The sequence below is a fragment of the Gallus gallus genome, chromosome 1 (assembly GCF_016699485.2).
Source record: "Gallus gallus isolate bGalGal1 chromosome 1, bGalGal1.mat.broiler.GRCg7b, whole genome shotgun sequence".
Taxonomy (NCBI): Eukaryota; Metazoa; Chordata; class Aves; order Galliformes; family Phasianidae; genus Gallus; species Gallus gallus.
In genome coordinates this window covers 10,088,047-10,113,746 of record NC_052532.1, presented here as the reverse complement: position 1 = coordinate 10,113,746, position 25,700 = coordinate 10,088,047, and the positions used below count along the sequence as shown (strand labels likewise).

Genomic DNA, 25,700 nt, shown 5'->3' with positions numbered 1-25,700 from the left:
TTCAGCAAATGGCAGTGACTTTCAGATAGACATTTAGAAATACAGTGCTATCTCAAGCCATTTGCATGTTTCTCCCTATTACATAATTATTGATACTGAAACATACTTTATTTCAACTCTATGCTTAGTGACCAGGAGACCTTTCTTGTTCCACCTTGTTTTTTCCTTAAGTAAATGCTCACTCTATGTCTATAGCATAATGCATCGATATGGTAAGATACCTGTCAAAGTAAGTTACTAGTGACTGGTGAAAATAGCATAAAAATTCTGATGCAGAAGGAGACTTCTAGGTTTCAGCTATTCTGTCAATATCTCTAGTTCATAACATACATTCAAAGCAATTCCATATATCAGACTCCTTCTGGATTTTGAAGCAAACAGAGCTGATTATCATTGCCTGTCACTTTCCAACAGTTACTTCATTGACTGTATTGTCACAGAATCACAGAATTACAGAATGATTGATTTTGCAGGAGACTGGTGGAGGTCTTCTGGTCCAATCCCCTAGCTTAAGCAGGGCCAGCTGCAGGAGGCTGCAAGGACCATGTTCAGACAGATTCTGAGAAAGGAAAAATATTTCTAGAACCATTTAGACAAACAATTTGTTTTTTCCAATTAATAAAAGCTTCTTTTTTTTTTTTTTCTCCAAAATATTTCCAATAAGATTAGAACAAAAGAAAAAAAAAATTACTATTTTTTTTTTCTTTCCAAATCCGTATAATTTTTCAGCTTGCCACCTGCAGTGGGCTCATTTTCACTTTTGCCCCATAGGCAAAATTAGAATTTATCAAAAGAATCAAGGGGGAAAAAAAGGAGGATTCATTAAAAAAAAAAAAAAAAAAAAAAAAAAAAAAAGAGCATTTTTCCAAATCATTGTTTTTGATAGATTAATACTGGGCACTGGCTAGTGTTTCCTGAAGTGTGTTGTGTATAAAGCAGCATAGGAAGTACTTGAGGGAATACAATTTACTTCTGATATGAAGCACTACAACAGCGCAAGTGTCATCACTCTTGAGCCAGAGAGCAACAACATTCACTGCAAAAACATGGGAGAGGTTTCCATAATCTGTCTATCTAGATGTATATTCACACATCCAAAGCATTAAAAACTTTGGCTACAGGACCTAGTGTAAGCCCACTAAGACATCTGGGGCTTGAGGAAAGCAGCTCTTATATGAAGGGAGGCTAAGAGTTCCCTGTGCTTGCAGAAAACAGCTAATTGATGTCTTCACACAGAGCGTGGTGAAACACTGGAAAAGGTTGTCCAAGGAGGTTGTGAATGCTTCATCCCTGGAGGCATTCAAGGTCAGGCTGGATGTCGCTCTGGGCAGCCTGGTCTGGTGGTTGGTAGCCCTGCACATAGCAGGGGAGTTAAAGCTAGATGATCATTATGGTCCTTTTCAACCCAGGCTATTCTATGATTCAATTCTCAGATGTAGGATTACTGCATGTAGACTCAAACCCTTCTAAGAGATGCACAGTGAAGGACAGAAGTCACAAAATGCACAAGGGAAATAATGAATTCTTTGCCATGGGAGCAATTAAGTCCCAGAACAGGCTGCCCAAAGAGGCTGTGAAATCTGCAGAGATTCTCAAAATTCAAGAGGACGAGACCTCTGGCTATTCATCCTCACTTAAAAACTGACCTAACTTTGAGGTGGAGGTGGGACTATATTATCTCAACACACTGCTCTCAGTCTGATGAGTTGTTGATCTTTTTCTCAGGCACTGTGATGGTTGAATGTTGTGTATCACACTGTGATTTCTTGCCAAGATACTGTGGAAGTTATGAAACAGTAGGAACCTCAGTATTTATTTTTATTAAATAAGAGCTTCAGTGTAGGCAAGTGTTCTACAAGTCCAGTGTTGTTGAGATGAAAGGTACTGTTAGTCATGTCTACAAAATACCCTTCAGAAAAGCCACTTTGCTTTTATTTGTATATATATGTATATATATATATGAAAAGAAACATTTCTAAGTTAAACAGTAACAGAAATATGAAGTAAAACAATGTTACTTTAGTAACTTGTCACAAGTTTTTGTTGTCTTCTATGAGTTCTTCCACCAAATGATGAATAGAAAAAAAAAAAAAAAGAGGTAACCGCCTAGGTTACAGTTCTCTCAGACGGGCAATGTTCGAACAGGCTGTAAGAACATAAGGACTCAGAGCAGCCTACACTACTGCTGTCAAAAGAATGACTTTTACTGCCTAAAGAAATATCTGGAAGGACTACTGTAAAGCTCTCCATACTACTATATCACTGATCGAATGAGCAAAGGCCAAACTTGATGATTCCTTTTCTTCCTTTCCACTCTTTCTACAAGGCTGTAATATTTCTGTTATGGATTCTAACTTTGGTATCATAAAAGGAGCATCAATATAATCTAAGTGATTAATCAGACAGTAAAATTTCTGAAAAAGACAGCCATTGGCTCCAACTTTAACTCAGACAAAAGTATCAGCTTCTTTCACTGTTACCCTCTATGCAATTTACATGTTGCCCAGCAAGGTTGTGGATACCTCCTCCCTGGAAGCATTCAGGGCCAGGCTGGATGGAGCTGTGAGCAAACCAGTTTAGTGAGAGGTGTCCCTGCCTATAGAAGAGGGGTTGAAACTAGATGATCTTAAAGGTCCCTTCCAACCCAAACCTTTCTGTGATTCTATGATATTTACAGCAAAACCACAACTATGCAAGAGGATATAGAAACTGTGCTCCATAAGTTTATCAAGTACATACTACTTACATGCTACATTATGATTTTCTGAGGCACTATGTTTAATAAATCCTATACAGGATTTGAAAATAAACATCAAGGCTCAAATTCCTTTTCTACACATTAGGTGTCAATTTTAGGGAGGAAACTCTCATTCTGATTCACCTTGTCTATCATCTCTCCTTTTCACTTTTGCCAACTGCTGGCTGTCTAAATCAAGCAGTTGTCCAGATTTGCAGAAATCGGTGCAGTTAAATTATTTATCTCACACATACTGAGGAAGTCCCAAGCATTTAATCTTCTCCAGATTCTTCCTCTATTATTTTTAATAATATTTTTAATTATTTTCTTCCTTTACTTATTTTTAAACTCTGTCTTTACTTTTAGTTAATGGCTAGCTCACCCCAGGGTCCTACACCAGGGAATTGGCTTGCCAGGCATAGTAAGAGCACCAGCATACTCAATGATTGAACTGCATTTGCCAATAGCCAACAGCCTGCGAAGTGAGTAAGGCAACAGAATGAAAGCTGCACTTCAGCAGGAACCACTCAGACAGGATGAGAGAAAGTGTCAAAGAGGGGACGGCTGGGAAACAGAAGTAGGGTTTTGCAAGTAGATTAGAGAGAAGATATGGACAGATGGGGAATGTGAACAGAAACAGAGCCTAGACCCAAATTCAGCTTGTGAGCAGGCAAGAAGTTCTGGCGGAGGAGAGCTAAAAGGCAGGCTTCATCTGTACTCTCACACAGAAGGACAGAAGGAATACCAAGAAAGACATTTCAAGCTCTGCATCAGTTCTTCACAGATGTGTCTAAGCCATATCCTATGACAGTGTTTCAGACTTACTCATCTATTTGGAGTTTCTAAATGTCTGAATTAGACATCACAGCACTGAGCAAACTAGATACTTATAATACCCATCTTGGAGCTTCATTCTATGTGCAGGGACTGTAAGTACTTACCAAACCTACAGAGATCATGTTAGGTGTGATTTTACACCATCAGTATCTAACATGAAACATGATATTTCCTGTCATGCATACTGGAAGGTGCTTGGCCTATCCAGGCTAATGAAGAAAAATGTAAAAAGAGGAATGCTAAATGCAGGAAAAAAAGGAAAAAAAGACACTTCAGCTAAGGAATAGATGGAACAAGGCACGTATCACTTTGGCTGTTTCATTACGGCCATATTTTCTTTATCTCCGCTTCTTATCTTCTAAATAAAGAATTGAAGCATGGAGACCACTGAAATTGAAGAAGGAGACCCAAAATGACTGAGTGGGGTCTTTGACTCTGCAAAAAATGCTGTATTAATACAAATTAACAGCAATGATGTGGATATGAATATGTAACAAGAGCCATGAATACTAAAGAAAGTGGTATTTAATTTTTTAATTCAATTTTTAAAGCTAATACTATTACTTATACTGCTCAAGATATATCTGAGTTGGAAAGGTAATTAGCCCTGTATGCTATCCCTTTATGTTATTACCAGTATTCACTCTCATGTTAATATCTTGATTATAAAGTATTTGTGTAATTGCAGTTAGAAAGCTTTTCTTCTTACCTACTGAATATCCCATAAAACAAATTGATATTCCTTTCCTACTTCAATTGTACGTGAAGAGTGGTTAGTAGGTGTTTCACCTATAGCTCTATTTAATGCAGTGAAAGACTGCTATCCTGTCCAGCTTTGATCTTCTACTTTCTAGATCAACACAGCCAGTTCCTTCAGCCTCTCATCCACGGCCTTGTTTACTAAATCTTTTGTCCTTTCTCGTTTGCTCAACTGATTTTTTTTTCTCTCCAACTGTTAAAAGGTGCTGATATAAACAGCATGTAGGATTACTGCTGAAGTCTTACCAAGCACTCAGTAAGGTACAACAATTACGACAGATATATTTTATATATAAGAAAATTTCCACTTTTTGCCCAAGCATTTTATACTTTAAGTCATATCTGAATTTTGATTTTTTTTAGTACTATTATTGTCATATTTCTGAAATGTGATGGATTGATTTTATTTTAATTTTCTAACTGTATTGTCTGTACCATTCCTGAATTTCATTTTGGAACACTGTGTAGAATTGCTATTCTGCTTTCCGAAGTGATTGGGATTCCTGTACTGAATTGATCTGAAAATGATATGTGAGTGCTTTTTCCACAATCTAAAATGCAATTAAATTTTTAAAGAGTCAAGTCTATGACCAAATCTTGTTTGCTCGATTTAAAGCTGCCTTCCAATTTGACAGTGACCAATTTAACCTGATAGCTCTTTACAGTTTGCAGATGGAAAGTACAGTTCCATTAAAAATAGTAATTGCTAAATATTAGCTTATAAATAGATAATGGTATACTGGAGGAAGAAATTAAAGAAGGGCAGTAGAAAGAACTACTTTTTGCCAGTATTTCCTAATACTTACATTGGATTTTTGAGCATTAATATGTAAGCCACATGCCTACAATTAAAATCTCACATTGACTCAGAATTGTAAATACAGTTATTTATTTTAATAAGTACTTTTTAACACAAAAACATTTACTTAGCAAATCAATGTCAAAATAGAAACATTTTGAGAATGAGGACCAAGGTGAAGAGCTCGTAAGTTCAGTTCTGCCATAAGCAAGTCTTATTAATTTAAAAAAATAACTATTAGGTGTTATTAACGCAAATGGTGGTGTAGCACTTACAGCAAGAGAGAGACACATCTAGCAAGTATTTCCAGAGATGAGATGTAAAGCTCCAGAGTTGTGAGTGATGGTTTATAACATTAGTAATGCATTCTTCACTGTTAACACACTTGTAGCCTAGACATTAAAGATTAGCCTTATTTCATCCTTCCCTATTTTTACTGTACTTTATTTTATTTTATTTTATTTTATTTTATTTTATTTTATTTTATTTATTTATTTTGAGTGAGTACCAGATCGTTAGTTTTGGATGTGCTGAGGTATTTTTCAGATATTTTCAAGTAGAACATATGAGCTATCATCCTTTTTTTTTTTTTTTTTTTTTTTTTTTGGCAGTCTTGGATTACTTCCAAGTAACATTTAACCACATTTGGCTGACCAAGACAATATTTAATAAACTTTTAAAAATATCTTAATGATATTAAGGGATGAAGTGTTGGAATTCAAGTTTGCATTACGTTACGAGGTGAAGTTTTGGAGAAGGTATTAGTTTACTACTTTGACAAAAGCAAATCCCATGTTCTCTAATTATTGCACATTGGGAAAGTTTGCAGGGAGGTTTTTGTGCATGCAAACTGGATACCTTCTGGAGAAAGCTCTGGAGAATCTCTGCTCTAATAGTATCTCAAATGTGTTCAAATCTCAGTAGAGAAAACCCGCCCAAACCAATGAATCCATTTGGACAACATCAAAACATAGGCTGAATCCAGTCCAATGTTAAATTCCCCAGCTGCACAAGGTATACTTGTAGAGGCTTTAGCATCAGCTAATGTGATCTGTTGTTCTGCTTTTAATATACCAAATGTCTGTCTAATAGGGCACACTCGGTGCTTCCTTTGCAGGGAAGCTTTTATAGAAGTTCGTCTTCTGTCAAAGTTTCTGAGGATGTATGTTTATTTTCTCGGCACAAATTTTCTGAGCTTTTGTCATTGCTGCTCCTAAGAGAGTGGACAGATAAAATGCAAGAAGTCAAACTAGTCAGCAGAATATGTGAAAGAATCTCTTTTTGAGTTCAGACAGGTTAGTCCCTGTCCATCTAAGATAAGCAGGCAATTACACTAGCAGAAACGGTATCCTCCTCCTTTCTATTCAGATAAACTACTGCATTCCATGGCTTGACAAGAGAGAAGAGTTTGAGGCAAAACAGAGGTAAGTAAATTCAAGCTTAATGGTCAGTGTATGCTCTTCTGTCCCTCTTCTATGGCTGTTTTATTCTGCCGTACATATTATATATATATAGTATTTGTTATTGTAAAGCGGGGAACATTATATTGGTCTTTCCCTACACCCAAAACTCAAAGAATTCCTAAAATGGAATCATGAGGGTAGATAACCAAGTCAGCTGGAAATGAGTGCAGGGATTACAATATCTTTATTCTTCTTTGTCTTTTATAGGAGATAAAAGATTGAGGATTGTGGCCATGGGTTCTTTTTTAATGTGTAAATGAGATCTGGCTAACAGGGAGATGGATGAGCTGTCAGCAGGTAAGAAAAGGTCCAAGTGACAGAAAGCCTAGGTTCTTTGTGAACTCTGCCATAAATCTCATGCTTTAAAATAGATTATGAAGGGTTTCCTTTGAAAAGAAAAAGATTGAATATCATAAATCTTTTTCTGCTATGCATGAGTGTCCCTGTATTGAATATAGAAGGTATGAAATCAACTAATTTAAAAGTAACAGGCAATTCAGAATGACCCAGTTAAAGACACCTAAGAAAACAAGGCATATATGGCATATTGACCAAAGGTGAAATAGTCTTGTCTGTTTTAAAATCTGACAGATGGAAAAAAAGATGGCTTATTTAATTCACAGAAAGGTTATTCCAAAAGATTTAAATACAGCAAAGGAAGCAGTAGCTTGAAATGTTAACAGATCTCTAAACTGTAAATACTTCAAACCTGCAGTAAAAAAAAAAAGCAATCTTAAATCTAATGAAATGCTGAAGTGTAAAAAGATAGATATTTTACAATTTATACAGGGATAAAAGATTGTCATGATCTGTCTTTGTATGTGAGTGAGAGACTAACTTTTCAACTCAGGTTCCAGTGAATGGTTTTGAAATGCAGAAGAGAAGTGGTGTGCTGGGGAATGAAAGAGTCAGTGGCCTTTGCATCCCCCTCCCCAACATTGCATTGCTCTACTGAACTGACACTGCTACTTTGAAGATGTCTTTTTAAGGAAAATCTAGACAGGAAGAGAGATTAAGTTATGTGAGTGTGAAGCAGGAAACTCTGAAAGTAATTCAACTGTTTACAGAACCTAAGTCTCATTAAGAAGAGTCAGTAATATTTAATATTCTAGGTGTTTAGGTCACTTCTGCAAAACAGGCACATGAGCTCCTGAGGGATTTTGGGTCTTTTGAAAATAATGAAGATTGCTTTGAAAGTAATGCCTCATATTTACTATAACAGATAGAGAGAGAACAATAACATCATTTGATAGAGCAAATTCCCAACTACTAAACACTATTCATCAACATAGTCACTTCTAAGAGTGATGCATTTTGATCAGTGATGATCAGTCTGCACGCTGTGTTGTGATTTTGGTTCAAAAGCATAGGAATGATGAGGCTGTGAGTGTCTCTTCCACGTCCTTGATGCACTGATAAGCAGAATCAGAGCACTATCTCTCCATTACCTTCATGGATGAAAGAATGCCAATGGTGCATAACAAGTAAATTATTAATCTCTCTTCTTTGACAGAGGAAAAATGAACAAAGGGTAAGAAAGAAGAAAACTGCCTTATAAGGGATAATAGGAGAGAGGGTCCAGAGGAAGCCCAAAGAGATGATCAGAGGGCTGGAACATCTCATCTATGGAGAAATACTGAGAGAGCTGGGGCTCTTCAGCCTAGAGAAGAGCAGGCTCCAGGTGGATATTATAGCAGCCTTCTAGTACATGAAAGGGGCCTAAACGATAGCTGGGGAGGGACTTTTTATAAGGGCGTGTAGCAACAGGACAATGGGAAATGACTTTAAACTGGAAGAGGGCAGAATTAGATTAGATATTAGGAAGAAATTCTTTACTGTGAGGGTGGTGAGACACTGGAACAGGTTGCCCAGAAAGGTTGTGGATGCCCCATCCCTGGAAGCATTCAAAGCCAGGCTGGATGGGGCTTTGAGCAACCTGGTCTAGAGGGAGGTGTCCCTCTCTATAGCAGGGGTGTTTGAACTAGATGATCTTAAAAGTTTCTTCCAATCCAAACCAGTCTGTAATATTATGATGACACAGAAACCCAGATCATGTTGTGTTTTTTTCCCCTGCGGTTAGCATGAGCCCAACGGAGGCACAAAAGAACAAAAGGAATTTAGTGGGTACATTTACATCTTCTCTGGATTGCTGGCCTGAATTCAAACTCAAAATAAGATCTGTCCATGACTAATGAAGCAGCCGCATATGTAGCTGTGGGACACCCTTCAGAGATATAGGAAACCATGTGCTTAACCAGACACATTGACTTAATCTATCACTATATATTTTAATGTATTGTCAGGCTGACACCAATAAACTGCATGTAAATATAGGAATCATTCAAATCAGGACAGTGTCAGACTGTCAGTCAGTGTCAGACACCCAGGTGTACACATGGCCAAGATGAAGAATCAGTTGCTACCAGTGCAAGAAGAGTTTCATTAAACCACATCCTGGAGATGTCACTTAGATTTCCTGAAATAAAGAAAAATCTTTGTACTTTAAATCTAGGATAGTCTTCCATCATACAGCCAAAGGTGATTCTTCACTTAGTGTTCTTCTATACCTTAAGCCCAAATACCAGCTGTTTCTGCACAAGGTAATGGCTGTTATATTGAAAGCTGATTTTTTAAAGAAAAGAAAATGTTCTATCTTTTTTTCTGGACCAGATCATAAGACTAAAGCAGAAAATTAAGTCACCAAATTAAGTCTTTTGCAATTACAACCATGTGACATACCTCACAGATCACTAAAATGAATATAAGAGCTATAATAAACTGCTAACTCCTTTTAATTGGTTCTAAGAACAGTCAACAAGAAACCAACAGAAACACCAGTGTTCTGGGCTTCAGTGAGGGCAGAAACCTGGTTACCTGAAATTCTAGCATGATGCTAAGAAAGGCTCCTATTCCATGTTCCTGATAAAGGTAAATATAAACTTCCCCATGCAACTATTCCTGCTCTTTATCTTTGTTCATTTATCTGCTTGTTCACCCAAGCAGAACATCTTTCACTGGCATACTGATCTGGTGATCACTTTAGTCCTGCACAGATGAGCAAAACATATGGATGTGATATATGGAAGCTTTTAATTCTACTGGGAGCCACTACCTTGTTTCCCTTTTCCAGCACCCAGATACACAGCACATCTAACATAGTAACAGACAGCTCTAATCACTAAAGTCCTAATCTTTATTTCTGAAGAAGAAAACAGCTAAACTCATGTTCTTTGAAATTGAAAATATCAAATGATATCAAATATAAAATGTTAACATCATGATTCAAAATAGATACAGCTCACCTAAATGTGACATTCAGTAAGGATTTATCCAAACCATTAAGTAAAGTTGTTAGTGATGAAAATGACAAATTACGTTGTAGTTACAGTATCATGGTCAAGGCAGAAATGTCATGGTACAGAAGGGAAAAGTTAATAGGGTAAATTCCATTAACTTGATTTTAAAATGATGAAAGCAGTTATACAGAACAATATTTACAGTAATTTACTTTTACGTTTATTACCTATTTATATTATGAGGTGCTATAGATTTGAGCCAACACTTTCAGACATCTTGCTTTGTATTTTTAAAATCAGTTAGCAATACTCTAGAAGACAAAATACAGATAAATGTTCTTTGTTTCTGTTATTTCAATTAAAAAAAAAGATATTTTTGAAATCAGTATTAAAATAATCACTTCTGCTCTTAAAATAGCAATAGATTAAGTTCTGCAATTTTTATTTAAATAAATAAACAATCTTTTGGGATTTTTCTTGAAATTGTTGTCTTTTGTACTGTAGTATATAGAATTGAATTATATATGCCTTACAGTTGCAGCAACTAACATCTGATGAAAAATTCAAGAAAATTGTTAACTCTCTTTAGAATTCATTCAAGCTGTGGATGCTTACAGACATGATTTATACCCTGAAGCTGGTACGCCATTGACAGATGCATATTTGCATTAGTTTCAGTAATACAAACACTTCTTCTGAGGTTTTATGCACTGCTTAGCTGTAGATGTTGTGTAAGTATGACAGTTCATCTGCAAGATCTTCTGTCACTTGCTTCAATTCAGTTGAGCAGGCATTTTACATCTAAAGGCGAAATGCAGACAACATCCATCTTTGATTACTCAGATGCAATGTGTACAAGTGCCAAAGTTGACTGACTGGCATGTGACTTGATTATATGATGCACTGGCATAAAGCTATTTCTTTATTAAACTGGTCAGGTACTCAATTTTTTGTTGCTGCTGAATGGCTTAATTTGAATTTAAGCTCTCGAAGGACTTCATGCCCTCAGAGAAACACACCACACTCTGGATGCCCAAACAAGACTCCAGGGCAGTCTCAAAGATAGCACTGGGGAGCTCACTACTACTGAGAGCTCAAGTGGCACAAAACTCATAAAAGAGCAAAATGGGTATTTTTGCATAGAAACAATTCTATATGGGTGGCTTCCATGACTCTACTTTGTTACTGGCAACCTGTATCTCACAATTTTTCCTTGACACAGCTACACTTGGTTACTTGCAGAACTGCACTCCCTAAGAGCGACTAAAGTAAGCAAAAAGCATAGCAATTCTTTTACTTTAGGATTAATAAGAATCCACCATCTATGTTCATTCTAGTGTTCACAGAAGCCATGGCCACTGTAAACAGCGAAGTAAAATGTAAATGCATAACTTGCTATCTTGACATTAAATGTGCTGTCACTGAAAGCATTGGATATTTATCATTAGATAATTAACAGACAGATTATTTCTCAGTCTTTCAGTTCTACTGGGCTGGACAGAATGTCATAATTTCCTACAAAAGCAACATTAAAGAACATAAAATTACAGATGTAAAAAGTAGAGATACCATTTTATCATTATATTCAGTCTCCATAATCTTTTCCTTGTAATATTATAATAAATATATTTTTCAGTGGAAGAAGGATATGAATGATGAAAGTGCATTACCTAGAGAACAAAGTGTCATTTTACTGTAATCCTTAAAATGAGACTATTTTATTCCTACCCTTTTAGGCTCACTGACTGCATAAAGGTAAACCTTTTTTTTATAAGCTGCCACAAAATTATGTCTGTGAAACATGCATATGACCACATCACATGAACACCCTTTTCACCTACAGTGTTTATAAATGGAGACAAAGACATAATTCTGAAACAAGAACTATTAAAAATGTAATGGGATATTCATCCACAAAAAAAAAAATCTCCTTAGGTAGAGAAATACCGTCTTTCATTTCCATTTTCTTTCTTTACATTCAGCACTACCTTCTTCTTCTAAGTGAACTGTTTCACAAGTTTTTCTGCACTGAACTTCATTGTTTTGACTGATGTATCTGATTCTCTCTGCCTTTCCCTTTTTACAAGCAGGCAATTAGGTGCTCTCCACTGAACAGGCACAAAAGGGAACAGAGAACTTACAAATGGCAACTGGATTATGCAAAATAATTAAAAAAAAAAACACAACACAAAACAAACAAAACAAACAAACAATCAAAAAGCCAGTTGCAGCCCAAAAATACTTAAATGTTGATGAAACATTTTCATTTCAGACTTATTAAGACTATCCACAAATAATCTTGTATTTAGACTTCAGTATAACAACAGCATGTTGTAAGAACATAAATTTGCAGTAGAAAAAAATGTCATCAAGGTTTATACTTTCTCAACAGTGCCATTATGCATATATTATCAGGAGGAATTTTTGAGTAAGAATATTAAGGCATAAAAGAAGAAAACACTGTCCACTTCTTCCTGTACTTCTGAGATGCTAAGTTCTAACACCAGGTTCTTAGTTGGTATCAAAAATCATAGTTATACTGGAAAGAATACTGGAAGTCTTCTGGAAAATGGAGATCCTCCCTTCCCAGTACAACTGGATTGAGTAATTAAGAACTGAAACTCACAAAGATAAAGCCAAAGCAAATTATGTCCACATTTCTAGATGCTGATTATATCATTAGATTACTTTCTGAATCTTCCTAAGTATTCTTTTTATTATGTATAACTTCTGCTACCTTATTTTTCAACTAATTCCAGCCTAAGCTAACTGAATGTAAGAGCCTGTATCAGAGAAGGGCAAACACACTTAGTGCTTGACATAACATCAGGACTGAAAGCTGCCATGATGGCCATGGGAGGCTTGCAGAGCAGCTTCCCCACTACATGCCATAATGCACCGTTAGTGCAGTCCACTTTAAAAACATGGAAGATTTTTACTTTCCTTGCATTAGTCAACTTGCAGTTCAAGTTCCAGAAAAATGTCCATCTCACTGATTTAGATTGTAAGTACTTTGAGACCTGGACTATATTCTGCTTGATGACTGTGTAGTAGTATAAACAGTACAGTTCATTACTGTTTGGTATCAGAGCAAAATGGTAACAATCATGTGGGTAAGTAATGAAAGCAAGATTTTTGTTTCTTCATTAATGAATACTGTACGTGCTCAAACTCCAGCATAAACACTTCTAAAAAATCATCATCCATCACTGTATAAAGAATACAATCCATATTACATCTATATGCATCTATAAAAAAAGTGAAGTGAATCATTCGTCCTCAGTAATAGTTTCACTGCACTGCCAATTATTTTACAGTATTACAATTACTCTCCAACAAGGTGCTGTTCTACATGAAAGGAGTGTTTGTGCTACTGTTTCTCATGCTTTTAATCCTATATTAGGGAACGATGTTTATACGGACTACCGATGCCAAGACTACAGTTTTCCCTTCAAACTTCAAATAATGGTTTTAAGCAGTGATACCACAGGAAGTACTTAATGTCTGAACAAATATGTAAACCTGTAGAAACTACTTACAGTGAGGTTCTTGTAGGGTATAACCAGACAAACCTGGTCACTACAAAATACCAAACACAGAAGGACAAACCTACTTTATTCCATTCAGTCTGTACTACAGACTCACTTATGTATTCACAGACAATGGAACATAAAAGACAAAAATTACAGAAGTCAAATGGCAGTTCTCCTAGAGCTCTTACAAATTAGATACTGACCCTACAATTGATAGAATGGACTCAGACAAAAGGACAGCCAAGAACATGTTAAATTATGAGTGTTTTTTTTTTGTTTGTTTGTTTGTTTTTTGTTGTTGTTAAACAACACTACTTGCTCTCATTCATTAACAATGGATTGATTCCCAGATCAGAAATCTTACTTCTCAAGGAGAAAGAATACTGTAGAAATAGAAAATTTATAATGGCTGTTCTTTATTATTCAAAACTGTCTCTATCCCAACTAAAACCAGTACACCTTGTAAGAAACAGCCTCCAGCACTTGCATAACTTCTTGATAATCCTTTCAACCCAAAAACAAACCAAACCAACCAACCAAACAAACAAACAGGGAAAAAAAAAAAACAAAAAAACAACAACTATTTGTGGTCTGAAAACCTTCAGTTTGGAAGAAGTAAAAGATGTACATACACCCTGGGACATAAGATTACCCACAGAATCACAAATGGCCAAAAAACCCACACGGGTCAAAAGTGGCAGCAAAATCATGAAATTACAAATCTGGTGCCAGCTGTCTCAGAAGGCATATGCAGTAATTCCAGTGTAAATACACTACAAACCACGCCACATGAGCTGGGAGTTGTATTACTAATAAAGAAAATGTTTCTCATTTTCTACTAATTGCTAGTAACTTTTTTATTGGCAGTTAAGTACTATTTAAAACATAAAGAACCATTCAAATTTTGAACAAATATTTGTTGTTTACTTTTTCCTGAATCTCACTAAGACTGTGATATCAGTTCTACTATTTCCAGGCAAAGCAATGACTCAACTAGCCTTGTCTTAGTCATCAGACATTCCTTGGGACTTTTCAGCAAGATGTTGAAAAGGACTACATACATAGGCACTACTAATGAGTGCATCAGCCCTCATGCTATAATAAAGTCAGCTGTAGAATTGAATACTGAAAAAAAAAAGGAAAAAAAAAAAAAAGAAAACAAATACATCTTACCATGAAACCCTCAGTGTACTGAAACTGAGCTCTGGAACTGTCTTCTGCTGTGGGACTCAGGGGTTTAGGATCAGACATAGAGCGCTGCATCATCTTTGCTGCCTTTGGGCTTGATGGAGGAACCTTGGCAATGTCAGCATGGAGCATCTTCTGAGGGCTGATGTCATCAGTGATGGATTTTTCATAGGGTACAAATGCTGACTCTATAACTTTGCTTGGTGAAACAGGTGAAATGGGTGAATACAGAACTTTGGGAGATTTAGGAGGGGAAGGGACTACCTGCAGAGTGGAGTCCGGACGAAGGTGAGATGAATAGCCTATTTCTAATGGTGTCGGGCGTTTTTTATCTTTCTGAGGGGATGAAGCTGACAAATACTGGGGACTCTGAGTGTCTGACTCTGTCTCTGTTTGACACCCCAAACTTTCTCCTTTATATGTCTTTTCGGGAGCTGAAATGTGTTTTATGATTTCAACCTTAGCATCCAATCGAGCCCTGATTGAAGGTGTTCTTATTGTTCCTACAGGTTCTGTTTGTACTGAAATCTCTGCTACTGTCTGAACTGCAATACTAGACACTTTGGAGAACTGTTTGGCTTTGTCTGCCTCTGTGGTACTCTCACTGTATTTCCCTACACGAGGCTTTCTTCTAGATCTGCTAGAAAGATCCCATTCATCTTGATCTTCATCATCTGTCTGGACACTTGTATCAACACTCTTCTTAGTTCTCCGTCTCCTGTTTGTGTAACCTCTGTCTGCTCCGTCTTCATCATCGGTTTGTACTCCACTGTCCACTATCTTTTTGTAGCACCTGGGCTCTTCTTCTAGAGACTCTTCCAGTTCCTCATAGGGACCACGTAATTTTGGCATAGAACTTCTCTTTTTCAATTGCTTCTCCTCTCTAACATCAATATCTTTCAGAGACATTTCTGAAACAGAGCTTAGGATACCAGATCTAGGTATGTATTGGGTAATGCCATCTGACTGAACAGTATACCATGTTTGGCTTTGTGGAATTTCAATACCCAGCACTCCTGAAGCTGTAGTGGTTGCATCATCAGTAGGCCAAAACTGGCCATTTTCTGCGGTTGCATATTGTCCTTCCAAAAGGGCTTGATCTGTCGTTGTTTGTGGAGAGCCTGTTCCTGAAGGGTCATAACCATACTGATATATTTGTCGAATTTTTTGTTCTTCTAACTGTTGGTGGAGCTGTTGTTGAAGTTGTTGGAATTGTTCAAGTTGCAACTGCTGCTGGGCTAATGTCTCTTGTCTCATCATATACTGAGCTTGCCGTTCTTCCTCTTGCTGAAATAAGAGATGATGTTTCATGGATTGCAGCTCCTCAAGCTTTTTTTGCACCATAAACTTCTCTTGTTCCCTAAACCTTTGAATTTCCTGACGTTCCCATTCCAGCTCTTCAGCAAAGCGTTGTTGCTTAATTTTCTCAAGTTCAAGAAGTTCACGCTCCAAATCAAGCTGCTGCTGCTTGCCTTCCTCAGGGGCAATGATAAGAGCAACCTCATCTTCAATTACATCCGTATAAACTTCAGATGCTGTAGCAGGTATTAGGTTGGTTGGCTCAGTGGCAATAGATTCTAGAGTAAGAGGTGGTAAGCCTGTCTCAATATCAAGGGTAGTACTTGCATCTTTTTCAGCTGCCATTGTTGTCAAGAAACTGTATGATCTTGGAAGTGGTTGATTCTGTTGCAAAGTTGATAATGAGGGCACTGAGTCAATTGTTTGGAGAGTAGGTAAATCTCTGACTGTTGTACTGAAAATAGAACCAGGTTGTGTAGTGATGGCAAATGTAGATGGGATTGGAGTTGCTACTGAAGAATATACAACACCATTGGATGATCTTAAAACACTTCCAGCACCGAATGGGGAACTGAGGGATGATACCATTCTTGCTTGGGAATATTGTGGTGTACTGATCCCGATGCCAGAAATTACCTGTCGAGTCTCTGGGTAAGGACCAGTGGTCTTGCTTGAGTAATCCATAACCTCACCTGAAATTACAGGGCAAAGTTACAGTCCAGTCCCACAAAAGAATGCTGCTCAGTGGACTCTGATAGTCATCTCATCTTGATGAATTAAATGGGAAGGGGAAACCACATGCAAATCTTCAGGCTATTGATCTATTTTAGATGTGAAGGAAACAGCATTTCTGAACATGCAGGCACATGCAGGCACCTCTGTGCAAAACACATATGTAAAATGAAGAAATGAAATACACGTGTAATCCAGAATAGTTTGTCACAATGTCCAAAAGAAAACAAAACAACAGAAGGGGAAAAATAATAATATATAAAAAATCATCCTGAAATGAGGTGAGGAACATCATAATCATATTTCAAAGAAAGATCTGCAGCTGTGTCATACTGACCTGAAGTAACTCTTCCAGAAGTAAGATCTACTGCTGCATCAGTTGCCCCAACTTGATAATCAAAGCTATTCTTGCTTTTATATGCAAACAGTCCAGCTTCTGATAAATTTGTGTCAGACATAGATGGTTTCATACCTCCCATTCCTCGGTAGCCATATGACCCTGAACGATCATATTGATAGTGGTCATCCCTGTAACCAAAGCGATCCTCAGGAAGTGTAGTTGGAGGTTGCTGTGCTGTACAGCTTCTACCAAACGGCAGTTTATAAACCATGTCACAGCAGACGGCTCTTCTCCCGGCAGTCAGGTCCACAGGCTTTTCATCATCTTCTATTACTGTAGTTATGATACCTGAAGTAGTTTCATCCATTGTTACAACTGTTCTGTGAGATTTTGTAGTGCTGAGGTCAACTGCTCCAATCTCCATTGGCTCCTGAGAAGTGGAGAGATCAGTCCAGCCATTTGTGACACTAACGGGTGGTACAGTAACAGGCTTTGTAGCAGCCCATGTCACTGCATGTGCTGAAGTACCTAGGGATAAATTTATTGGCACTTCATCTCTACTTACAGGGAAGGGCTGGCTGCTTGTTACTCTGTATGCAGGCTCAAAATGTTTTGATGTTGTTAGCTGTAGTGGAGTTGTCATTGCATGTCCCAGATCCACAAGGCTGTCTGTGCTGGCAGAGTAGCTTACAGTGGCAGTGCAGGTCATGACAGCTACTGTCTCAGTGACTATAGACAGAGAAGGATCTGCAACACATGCAGTACTAAGATTTATTATAGCTGGCTGAACAGTACTTACTGGTCTCCCAGATGTATCACTTGTGGGCATTTGCCTTCTAGCATCCATGGAAACAGCAGACAGATCCATACAGCTGTCTCTCATTTCAATATCCACCTTAGTTAAAGTGCGAAGATCAATGACATCACCCAAAGGATGGAATCTTCCATTCTCCCTATACCTGGGTTGATCTGATATATATATTGGCTCTGGAGGTATAGTAATAGTGACACTGCCTAAACCAACACTGGGCACTGGGCGCTTCACTACAGATGCTGTGGTCTTGGCTACCTCTGTTGTTACTGCTTCTGATTTTGAACTAGGTACTTTTTCAAAAGTTGATTGTGTGGTGATAGGAATAGTTTGCAAAGCACCTGTAATATACATACTCTGATCTGCCATACTTTGAATTTCCACAGCTTTCATGGATGAAGTAAAAATTGGTTGCATAGGCTGGGGAATCTGTTCTTTAGAAGGTGCTTCTAAAGGCCAGCTGGTAACAGCCTGACTAGTGATAGCTTCTGTGGGAGTTCCAGGCTCAGATGGCAATGTGATGACAACATAGGTTTCCTGTGAGGGTTTTGTCAACCTTGGTGAAGATTTGTTAGAGTGTGGAGACAAAGGGGATGTGGGAGATGCTATTTTGTATTCAGCTGAAGAGACCAAATTCAGAGTCATACTTGACGTCAATGACAAACCTATTGGTTTTGGCTGTGTTTCAGCTGGCTTATGAACAGCTATAGGGAGTGGAGGAACTGCTGGTTTAGGAGCAATTGGAGGTTTAGTTACTTCAGTAGGCCTGTGACTGAAAACAAGCCCTGCTGGAATGGAGGACGGCTTGGGTGGTACAGGAGGTGGTGTTGGGGTATATGTTTTTGTGACAGGTACCACATGATTCTTTAATACAGCTGCGGATTCCAGTGTAGCAACACTTGTGACTAAAGGTACTGCCGTGGGAGCTGTTGCCATGGGAGCCTGAATCTGTGACTTCTTTTTGGGGTAAATGGCAGGTTTGGGTAAAATAGGTGGAGGTAATGGCGGAGGAGGAGGTGGTGGTGGTGGAGGAGGTGAGGGTGGAGAAGGTTGTGCAGGAGAATCCAAAGAAGAGCTTCTAAAAAGTGAAAATACTTTGGATGTTAGAGCAGGAGCTGAGGAAGGCATGGAGACCGTGCTGGTCTTACTTACAACTCTGGGTGTAGGTACAGCAGGTGTTTCTGATGCTGGCTCTTTAACTGAAACTGATGCTACACATAGGGGTGGTTGCTCAGATGTAGCACCAGTCAAGTTAATCCTTGTCATATCAAGACTCAATTCTTTGTGTGAATCTTCATGATGAATTTTGATAATGCCAGTCTCTACTGTACTTTTCATTTTTCTAGCTGCATCCTTTTCTGCCGTGGAGATATCATAAGTAATGGTATCAGATGCATATTGCTTGGGTTTTATAACTGTAGTTGTGAATACTGAAGGTGCAGTTTCAGGCAAACAAACTGCAGCTTGATGCACAGTATCCATATCTGAGGCTATAGCTGGCTTTGTAGTGGCTCCGGCAACAGATTCATAAGGCATGCTCACTTCAGAGTACTCTTCTGTAGATGTAAAGGGAACTTGGGCTATTATGTCTTCAGAATCTACTAGTTTACTTACAGCATCTGATGTATCTACATAACCTGTGGTTGCACTGTCTATAGGTGATGAACTGTCTGTGGTACAAACAGAAGATGTAGACGATGTTAAGGAAGCTGTATCAGAAGGTAAAATTGATGCAGCACCTTCTGATACCTCAGAATATGTCAACATCGATGTTTCATGAGAAATTATTTCTTGAATTTCTCTAGCATAATCTGTTAAGTATTCATCTTCAATTTCCTCTGCTGTAAAATGCTGTGTTATTTTAACATCTGGAATAGAAAGTGCTATGCTACTGAGAGATGATACATCTGAGATTGCTGAAGTGGTGCTTGACGTTAAAGATGTACTATCCGCTATTTCTCCAATACTAGATACCTTCATATCAGATGTAGGAGCAAGATCTGAAGTTGGCTGTGTTGGACTGGACCCAGGAGTTAGCTGCATTCTTTGCTTTTTCATAAGCTCTTCATAAGCAGCTTCTGCATCTAACAACTGCTTTTCTTCAGTGGTGGAAGTTACTGTGCTGTCTAATACAACTATTTCATGACTTTCTGGAATAATATAAGAGCTAGAAACAATATCTTCTTGAGGCACAATTGAACATAAAGGCTCTACACTATAATAGTCTTCCTGTAGATCAGTAATTTTCTGTGGTTCATCATAGATCTGTTCTGAAGCCCTTATTTTTTTCTCTTTTCCTCTCTGCTGTATATATTCATTACTCTCATCTTGTCTCATTGCAAGATTAGTATCAACAGTTCCATTGTAAGTATCCTCTATTAAAGACTCATAAATGTAATCCTCTATCAGCATTCCACCATATAAAGACTCTTTTTCAAATACTTCATCTTTTTCACTCGCAATTTGAAAAGACTTGGACTTGTGGGTCTTATGAATCATTTCCTCATATACCTCTTCAGCGCTTTTCAGTGTCTTTTGACCACTTTCCTCTTTTAGGGCTCCAATTAGTTTTTCATCTGTTGGTGAGTATAGAGAGACAGCAGTAGGCAATTTGTAAACTTTTTGTACTTCTATTATTTTTTCTGGGCTGATTTCAAATCCTTCAGGATCTGATTCAATACTAGGTGAGTACTCCGAACAGGAAGATCTGTGCAGCTCTTCCATTTCTGCTGCCTGTCGCAATTCTTCTGTTGGAGAGGCATCTTCAATGGGAGAAAGATTACTTGGAGGAGTCTTTGGGCGTTCTCTTCTTCTCTGAGCTCTCAGTTCATCCTTGTCCTTTTTAGATTTTTTGCTAGAACTTTTTCTTTGTTGCTGTTCTAACTCACGCTGTTTCTCTTGTTCCTTTAGCAGTTCTTCTTCTTCCCGTAATTCTTCTTCTTCTGAAGAATCTTCAATAGTTGGAAGAAGAGGACCATGAGACCGATGTCTAGCTTTGCGCTGCTGTTTGCTCTCCCCTCCCAGTTTTTTGTGACTAGGACTGCTGTCACTGTCTTCATCAAGTGATGATACTGAAGTAGGTGATGTACCTGGTGTGAAACTAGAAGCATGTAAACTAGAAGACCCTTCTCCTCTAGATCTATCTTCAGGTGAATCTGTAAGACTCTCCATCTCTAGCTCAGGCTCTTCATCAAAGTACAAAATACCCTTCTGTTGTTCAGGTGTCTCAGAATATTTGCTTGTTATTGTACTGTTTAATTCGATTGTTTTGAAACGCCGAAGGCCTCCTCCTCCACTTATAGCAAGTTCTTCACCATCTTGACTTTTTGTTTCCCTGTATTTTGGCTCTGGGCTTTCATCAAAAGTCTCATCATCATCATCATGCCATGAATGTCGTCTCCCTGCATCCTCATCATAACCTGCGCTACTTTTCCGTGCCATTCTCCTATGTTTTCCTGCTGTTCCTTTGGCTTTGCTTTTCACTTCTTCTTTCTTTTGACTTTCAGTTACACTGATCTCTTTGAGTTGATTTCTAATGAATTCATCATCTTCAGAACCTGAGGCATCTTCATCAGCACTCATCTCTATAATTTGTTTTCTAATGAAGTCTTCCTCATCACCAGATCCCTGACTGTCATCTCGTTTGTACTCATCACTACTTGAAGAACCAACACTAGCTCTTCTCTTTCTCCTTGGTACAGGTGAGTTTTCACTCTCACTGCTGTCTTCCACAGAATCATAGCGTTGTCTTCTTGCTGGTGTGTCATTTCCTCCATCTTCTTCCTTGTAGTCAGTTTGGGATGAAGCACCTCCTTTGCTATCTGCTGCAATGGTTCTTTCACCTTCTTGAATAGCTTCTAAGTCTTCCTCATCAGAACTGTAAGACTCTGGAGTGACTGGCAAAGGCTTTGTTTTATGCTGATCCTTTGTCTGTTCACTGTATGTTTCATAAAGTTCTTTCCTTTTCACAGATTTTTCATCAGTAAGTGTACTTGCCTGAGCTTCCAAAATAGAAAGGACAGTACTTTCTAATTTAGCTAGATCTGAGGGGCTCGGTGGACTTTCTTGTGAAATAGTGTCTTTTTGACTAGGTTCTCTGGGTAAGTCCTTTTCATCACTGGGGATATGACTTGGAATTTCACCAAGTGAACTCGATATCCCATCAGAAGAATACCCGGTGTCACTCAGACCTTGTGGACTTTTCTGTTGCTGAGAGCTTGATGTGTCTGATTTGTCATCCTCCTTTTCCTAAAAAAATAAATACATATGGGTGTGTATATACTTATATAAAAATTCTTTATGTCTCCAAGCAATTACATATGTGTGTTTTTTTCTAAAAAATGAGCTAAAGTCCCAGATGCAAAATTTTAAGTCAAATTAAATCGTAAATAACTAAACACTAATTCTGCTTTGCAATGCCATTAACTATGCTAACATTTAACTATGCTTTGCCTGATTTTCCACATCAGTAAATGATATTATCAGTTGTAAAATTTTAAATGCAAATAAAAAGCAAATAGAGTAGTTAATTGCTTTCAGAATCCTATCTAGTGATAGTCTATCGTTTGTTCATATGTGCATGGGACATTTTTTTTATTGGCTAATTTAAATTAATATTTAATTACTTATGTTTCAAAATTGCCTACAGAGTTCTAGATATTAATATAGCTTACCAAACAGCCTGCAGTATTTCTGGGGTCTACTCCTTACTTTGCCTACTTAATCTTTTACAGTTCCCTAGAAATATGTGAATCTTCTCAAATTTTGGAGCTTTGGTTTCATTTTTCTGAAGTGTTACACACTGTAACATAAGAATACACAGAGTACTGAAGCATGAGTTAACATGGTCTGGAATGTCCCCATACGTGTACAAACATTTTCTCAACAACTCATTAAAAACAAGTTTCTCAGTACATTTGTAAGAGGTAAGCTCCTGCTAGGGAAGTATAATTGTATATGATGGAAGCAAGACAGACAGCTATTGATCAAAGGAAATAAGGAAGAAAACAAGGCAGGCATATGCAACAGAACATTGTAACCAATACTTTCCTACTTAATCCTAATTAAATACCCTTAGTCATTAACCTAGTTTCAGATCCTTTTATACCACTCTGAATGACAAGCACCTGTCATTCGCATGTCATATCCTTTAGATAACAAAACACCAAGAATATCCTACAACAAATATTTTCACACCAGTTTCCCTTCTCCTAGATGTGAAATGCCTCCTAATATCTCACAGCTATGAAATACTCTACTTATTGAAAGAATCTCCTCACCCAGCTAACAAATTAGCTCTGTTTCCAAATGACAGCTTATCTTAGCTGTCATCATAGCCAACAAGCGTCTCCATCTCCAATAGTAATTTGGCAACAAGCATCCCGAGTCTCCTGATTTTAATAATATGATGTGATCTCAGTATTTGTTTTACTACTCAGGTATTATCAGGGTGGTGAGGCACTGGAACAAGTTGCCCAGAGAAGCTGTGGATGTGCCATCTCTGGAAGCATTCAAGGCCAAGTTGGATGGGGCTATGGGCAGCCTGATTCAGTGACTAGCAATTCCAAGTATAACACGGGGTTGGAACTAGATGACCTTTAATGTCTTCTTCAACCTCAGCCATTCTATGGTTCTATGATGATTCTGTGATTATTTATCTATTTTGTTAATCTAAGTCAATGATTTCTGAAGTAGACCTAACAATTTATTTAAATGTGTGACTTATCAGCATTAATGGCATTATGCTGCATTTAAAAGAAAATACTGTGGAACAGATACAAAAAAGTCATGACAGTGCTTAATGATCGTTTGTAGGTACATTCACTCTTATGTTTAGTTGCTGTCAATTTTTTAGTATTTTGAAATGTTTATTCACACTAAAATTACATTTAAGGACAAAATATCATAAAACAAATATTTGTTATTGTCAATTATTTTATTTTTTAAAAGCCGTCCATTTTTTTCATTATTTAATTTACAGTTAAAGTACCTATTCTTGCCAGGCATGTCACTGTGCACATAATCGTCCACTAAAACCACTATCAATAAGATTAAATTAATCTACTCATCAATATCTAGTTAAGTAACCTCCATTTTGGAAAAATGATTTATTACAAACTTAACAAAATCAGATATTACCTTGGATAGAAACCACATCAGTTCTTAACAATACTGAACCCAATATAATAAATCCAAGTATCTGATACCAGAGCAAAAATCGTTGCATTTAAAAACTAGACTTGACAACAAATATTTCTAAGGACAACTCTAGTGATAAAGCTGTGTTTAATACATAAACAAGAACAAAACTCCAATAGCACTCCAAACAACTCTGGGAAGCCATCACGGCTTAAACACTTCAGAACTCATTATTATGAAAAAGGTACTTTTGGATATTCTTCAACCCATACAGGTAGAATAGTACATACCCTTCCTATCAGGTAAAAAAATGAAGCATACTTAGAAGCTTTTCTTTTCTTTTTTTTTTTTTTTTTTTCTTTAAAACTTGTCTTTATATCTTTACTCCTGTTATTAGAGAATAATTTTTAAGGGACACTTATTGGAATACGTTTTCTAAAAATATATTGTCATTTAAAAACAAATGATTTTTTTATCTAGAAATATCATACCCCCATTACAATTTCAGCAATTATTATTTGGCTTCTAATACATTTATACTTGCAAAGACATACCCAATTATGCATGTCATCAATTTAGATTAGCTTCGTTCAAGCTTAGAAAGTCCCCTAGGAGTTGATGGACAGACTGTGCCCAAGCAGGGAAAGTGAGTCTATGAGAACTCCGCAGAGAGATGAAGTGATAAACTGACTTAAGAATCATATGAGACAAAACATGTAAAAAAAGTAAATTTCAGAAATAAACAGGCAAGTGGGCATGGAACAACCTTAGCCATTCTCCTAATCTGAGAGAGTAACATTATGTACGTGTCCAATGTGTAATATCTACTCAATGACCAAACAGGATGAGATGGAACTGAGTGCTGCCATTCCCTGCCCTGTTGATGAACCCCAGTGTATGCTATAACATCACTGCTATAAATCGTAAGATACTGAATGGTGGAAAAAACTGCTATTTGTTCAGTAAGGAGAAGAAAAAGTTCTACAGTAGTTAGGGACTTCCCTAAGAATAAATGTGACAAGAAAATCCAGCTTTCTTTACAAGGCTATTATGATATGAATATATTTTATATCATTTTTATATGTAGAGTTGTCTGATGCAAGAATTATCTTGCACATCATGTTTTGTGGTAATTTGATGCAATTTATGAGAAGCGAGCTTTGGTCTTTGTGCATTTTTCCCTCCTTCAGGCATTCTGAGATAAAGGATATTGTCATTAACTTTATCTGTTCTTCAATGACCAGTGATCTATTTGGATAGGATTGGCCATCACATACGTGAAGATATCAACAAACTTGTAAACAACTTGTATCAAACATAAGATTTTTAGGCAAACAACAAACTGTTGAGGAAACAACATTTCTAAGGATTGTACATATATTTAATAGCTTTTAGGGAATGGAAAATGAATGAAAAGTGTATCTGAATCAAAAAGGAAGAAAAACACGTTTGTTGGTGATGCAACCTCTTCAACTTGTGCTAATGACAAACATGATCTAATATTGGATGTATTCCTCCAATTCCAGTGACATTTCTAAAATGATGGTGACAATGCCTCATAAAACTATTTTACAACAGAAGTTTTTGCTTATTTGAAAATAGATGATATCTAACTTACTTAACAATGTTCAATTGGTTATCATATGAAATTAGAGCTCTTTTAAACGAAAACTGCGATGTAAAAAAAGTCATGTCAGTTTTTAAAATTATTTATATGTCAGCAAGATTTATAGAAGAATAATAATGGATTACATTCTGTTGCAGAAAA

At 37.2% G+C, this 25,700-nt stretch overlaps 1 protein-coding gene across 8 annotated transcripts in view; it reads right to left on the bottom strand.

The window, feature by feature from the left end:
* Positions 1-25,700, bottom strand: part of PCLO (piccolo presynaptic cytomatrix protein) — a 330,682-nt gene that overhangs the window by 155,989 nt on the left and 148,993 nt on the right. For all 8 annotated transcript variants that reach the window (XM_040665411.2, XM_040665421.2, XM_040665430.2 and 5 more), the window contains 2 exon segments: positions 16,981-22,042; positions 14,598-16,603 (listed from right to left, as the gene is read on the bottom strand). In XM_040665411.2, the coding sequence (XP_040521345.1) occupies positions 14,598-16,603; positions 16,981-22,042 (7,068 nt within the window).